The following is a 5,111-nucleotide window of genomic DNA, read 5'->3' on the forward strand; positions in this document are numbered from 1 at the left end:
GTTGCTTTAGTGTGTGGAGATGCTGTGGACGGCTCCTTGACTGGGGCTTGGTGTGTGAGACCCATCTCATCTGAGCTTTTATACAGCCCTCCACAGGTGTGTCTGCAGGGGGATTTAGGCCGGCTGTCAGGGTCAGGTGTCTAATGGAAGCTCTTATGGGAGGACACCACCACCTCTCCCAGAAATTCAACAACTGAACAAAGACATGATGGTGTGTTTATTTGTTTTGTTCACCTTCTTAGATGGCGTTAGCCTCTGATAGTATTTACATCTTGAATTATGGCCTTAACTGAGAGGTGTTAATTTGAAGACCTGCAAGGGCAGCTTATAAAGAATAATACATTTTTTTACCAGAATATATCAGCGAAAATATTCTTACATCTTTTCAAATTTGAAATACTCAAAAAGATGTCCTCAGAAATCCAACCACGGCACTAAGACATAAAATTCTGTTTATTTGTCTTCATCATCTCTTAAAATCTCTGAATTTTGAGAGAAGTGTCAAAGTAGGGTGTGCCTTGGTAAAGCCATGCTGCATTAGTTTAAGAGATTATTACTGCAGACTAACTGTACTCAGGAAATGGAACCGTACCAATCAACAAGATTAGACTTAGCTATCTCTTCTGATGAAATTATTTCAGACCCTTAAATGAGTGCAATGTCTTTTATGAATAAGATGTCGTATGCAGACGAAGATAATCACACATGGCATGAGACGAAATTCAATTATTCTCCCAATAAGGGTCTTTTCAAGCGATGTCTGAGAATTGTGGGAAATCAAATCTTCAATGTAACTTTCTTTTAACTATCAGTCATGCACTGGCATTTGGAATAAACTTGTTCATGTAAGATTGCTCACAATTAGAGTTCAGTATCTGTAGGTCTTCCAACCTATTCAGTGGCATTGTTGACTATATTTATATCACACAAATGTGTTACAGTATGTGAAAAAGTATTTCAAAAATATTTCATTTCATATATAATTTAAAATATTTGTATATCATCCTTTATGTGTAATGCATTTTAAGTTCGAATGAGATAAGGTCAATGATACATACTATTATTGTGAAAGTGGAAGACATGATGAATTCTTTGAGCTAGATAGTGAATATTGTGTACTCTGATTTCTGTAATTCTGATGAAAATCTGTGTTTTGTGGAGCACTACTGTGTTTTAGCCCACTGCACCACCATGGAACGATACCTCCTCTCCATATAGACCACATGAAGGCAGAGTTTTTTATTAGTTTTATTATTTTATAGTAGAAAAATTAACACTATAATGATGTTGACTTCAGACAAACATTTGCACGGTATTTCATGTTGCCAGTTTAATGCCAATTTGTAGTGATAGTGTAGGGTTTTTGCAGTTTTTTTTTTACAGATGTATAAAAATATTGCCAAATGCATCTGTTTAATAAGTTAGATAACTTTGATCAGTTTCAGCACTCCTGATGATGTTTACAAGGCAAGTCTGTTGGCTATTAGCCAGTTCGCATGCCAGTTTTCGAAGAAGAAAACTGCCGTGTCTCGTAAGGGCATAGTCTACTGGACGCTTCCCATATTGTGCCCACACTCTGCGCCAATCCCTGTTCCCATGTTAAAGATGATATTGAGAGCTCATCATGGGCAAAACCCCATTGAACCCATATGGAAGCTCCATAAGTTAGCTCTCATGAGGGTCCCATGTCCTATAGTCGACCCACAGAAGCGATCATGGGCAAACCCACAGCACAGACATGTTCATTGTCGACCTATACTGGGCCACATTGACTAATGATCCTGAGGGCCCATCATGGCCCATCCCACAATGGACCTGTGTGGGATTTCCATGGATCAGCCCTTGTGGACGATTCCACAGAGACCCAACTGGGCCTCGTTTAGAATTTGTATGACTCTGCCCACAGAAAATCTGAACTGGGCCCACATATACACACTTGCCATCTTAGTTCCATAACTTGTTGACATTTTGGCTCATACGTATGTGTTAATGTGAACTGTTGTGAGGCTGTTCTTTTAAAGAAGGATACTGAGAGGATATGTTCTGATTTTGGAAATAGATTATTTTTGCCATATTGCATGAAAATAGTAGAGCAACAACAAGACAATGAGTTATTTTCAGTCATTTTATTTTCCAGTAACATCAATATTACAGCAGTGATGCTCACAAGACATCTACATATTTATCTGTCACATTGTGCCCTGTTGTCAAGACGTCATGTGGTGGTTTCAGACTGGGACAGCATCAGTTTGGGTTTGGTTCTGTTTGGAAGAGGAGAGGATTGTCAGAATTGGATTGGAATACTCATCATTTCAGCAATCTGAATGATATATACAATGTTTCACCATAGGATGCAGGAGGTAATACTCTCAGCATCGGTAGAGTTTGTTGATCCTCAGGATGTCAGTGCGAGACATTCCCCGTCTCTGTCCAATTTGCACATTTCGGTTTGGAATTGGAGTGATTGTCTCCCTTCCATTCTGAACTGTGAAAGCAGTTCTACAGAAGAACATTTTAACAGTGATTTGTAAAAGTTTTATTAAAACATATTTTTATTTAGTAATATGAACAGGCAAAACAGCTCTTGATGATAAAGTTTTATTCAGTGGGTCCCATTTTCTTACCTCCCATAATGCATCACAGAAGTGTAGTCATATGGAGTGTTCTGGTTGTTGGTGCGTTGTTTCCGGAAGTTGGAAGCCATTCCTGCCAAAAGACAGACAAACAAGAACTTTAAAGACATGACTATCTCTCATTAAGAATTATTTTAGATATAGTGGGTGTTCATTTGAATTATTCTGAGAGAGAATTAAGCATAAGTTATATGGCTTACGTGGGTTGATGTAATTCCAGTTGATTCTCACATACTGGTCTCTGTCACTCCTGGTTTGCTCATGGTAGAAGCCCAGAGCATGGAGGAGTTCATGCTGGATAATGCCGTGGTAAACACAACCACGCCTGTTCAGGGAGACCACCTGTCTGCCTCCTGTCCTCCCAAGGCTGGAAAAGCACCTGAGAAAGATGATAGCAACAATGACAGCAACAGTTACAACAGGGTTTCATTAACTTATACTAATTCCTGTAGGTTTGCTTTCATTTATTCACAGAATTATGCTTAACAACCAGGATGTGTTTAATGACATTATGTTTCTAATTCCCAGTCAGTCACACACTAATCAGCATTAATGAATATTTAGTAGTAATTCTGCAGGTAATGCCAAACTGGTATTCATTTAGTAGTGGTCTTCACTGGTGTCATTACATTGGATCTTTACATAAAGTGTTATCAGCAGGATAATTAGTTAGAGATTTACATTTGAGAGAAAAGCTATGCTCCAGGAAGCAGGTATGTGTGGACGTAGACATTTTCAACACTCTACAGTCATCAAACTCACCCAGCTCTGTTCTCAATGCTGATGTAGTCCCTCTGATTTGAGCGAGCAACAAACTGAACACAGGTTCTTCTGTTGAAGGTTGCCATGGCATTTTGAATTTTCCTCCTATCATTGGATGCTGAAAAGCACAACAAACATTCAGCACCAATGCTCAATGAGGCTGCTTTAAAATATTTATATTGCATATTAAAAAATACAACAAATACTTACAAAACTGAGAGTTGACTGTGTAGGGGACCTGAACTTTCCTATTAGAAGACTTCCTCCATAAGCATTGGTTGTTCCAACAAGCCAGAGCATTTCTGGTTCTTGGCACAACAATATCTCCTTCCATTAGAAACTCACTGGAAGCTGAAAGACGAAATTTAATTTTTTAAGTTATTCTAGTGACACTGTAAGTTTATGCCAACGATCAATTAAATGAAGCAGTTAAATAGTTGAAATAATGAGAAACAGACCATTATTGGTTGCCAGAATCTGTGTAGTTATGTCCACACTGTCAGACTCCTCTATGAGAATCTCATCTTCATCACCGTCCTCCTGAGAACAAATAAAAACCAAAATGTTCAAATAAAAGGGTCCAAACCCACTATTAGTATTTGAAAATAGCATCCTGAATGTAGCAGATATTCTCACCATGACAGGCAGAGCCTTGGGCAGGCTATTGTTGGTTGCTAGAATCTGTGTAGTAATGTCCACACTGTCAGGCTCATCTATGAAAATCACATTTTCATCACCGTCCTCCTAGAGACAGATGAAATCCAAAAGGTGAAGATGAAACGGTACAAACAAACAATTAGTATTTAAAGATAGAGTTCTGAATCTCTCAGGCATTCTTACCATGACAGGCAGTGCCTTGGACAGGCCAAGCAGCAGCAGCACAAGAAGGGAGATGGAGGCTCTGAGGTCCATGTTGCTTTAGTGTGTGGAGATGCTGTGGACGGCTCCTTCACTGGGGCTCGGTGTGTGAGACCCATCTCACCTGAGCTTTTATACAGCCCTCCACAGGTGTGTCTACAGGGGGATTTAGGCCGGCTGTCAGGGTCAGGTGTCTAATGGAAGCTCTTATGGGAGGACACCACCACCTCTCCCAGAAATTCAACAACTGAACAAAGACATGATGGTGTGTTTATTTGTTTAGATCACCTTCTTAGATGGCGTAAGCCTCGGATAGTAGTGACATCTTGAATTATGGCCTTAACTGAGAGGTGTTGTTTGAAAACCTGCAAGGGCAGATTATAAAGAATAATTAGATATTATTACCAGAACATATCAGCAAAAAAATTCTTACATCTTTTCAAATTTGAAATACTCACAAAGACGTCCTCAGAAATCCAACCTTGGCACTAAGGCATAATATTCTGTTAATTTGTCTTCATCATCTCTTAAAATCTCTACATTTTGAGAGAAGTGTCAAAGTAAGGTGTACCTTGGTAGTCACACACAAAGCCATGCTGCATTAGTTTAAGAGATTATTACTGCAGACTAAGGCTGAATCCCATTACACCCCTTAGCCCTACGACTTTCCCCTTCCCCTCCGTTTTGCGCGTTCATGTGTAGGGGTAGGGCTATCCCAATTCACGTTAAGACAGAAAGGTAGGGGTGAGGGAAGGGCTTTCCACCCCTCCAAACGGAGATTTTCCGAGGGCACACTTCAAACGGAGGGGTGAGACCGATTTCCCCCAATGCATTGCGAACCCGTGATCATTAAAGAAG

General features: G+C 39.8%; 1 protein-coding gene across 1 annotated transcript; it reads right to left on the reverse strand.

The window, feature by feature from the left end:
* Nucleotides 1–2,369: 2,369 nt before the first annotated feature.
* LOC308367089 (hatching enzyme 1.2-like) lies at nt 2,370–4,307 on the reverse strand (the record flags this gene model as incomplete). Its single annotated transcript, XM_080840909.1, has 8 exons — nt 2,370–2,499; nt 2,625–2,706; nt 2,834–3,012; nt 3,396–3,513; nt 3,606–3,746; nt 3,854–3,935; nt 4,032–4,139; nt 4,236–4,307. 8 exons carry the CDS (start codon nt 4,305–4,307, stop codon nt 2,370–2,372), a joined length of 912 nt encoding a protein of 303 aa, XP_080697035.1.
* Nucleotides 4,308–5,111: the final 804 nt, after the last annotated feature.

This window comes from Sprattus sprattus, assembly GCF_963457725.1.
Source record: "Sprattus sprattus genome assembly, chromosome: 6".
Lineage (NCBI taxonomy): Eukaryota > Metazoa > Chordata > Actinopteri > Clupeiformes > Clupeidae > Sprattus > Sprattus sprattus.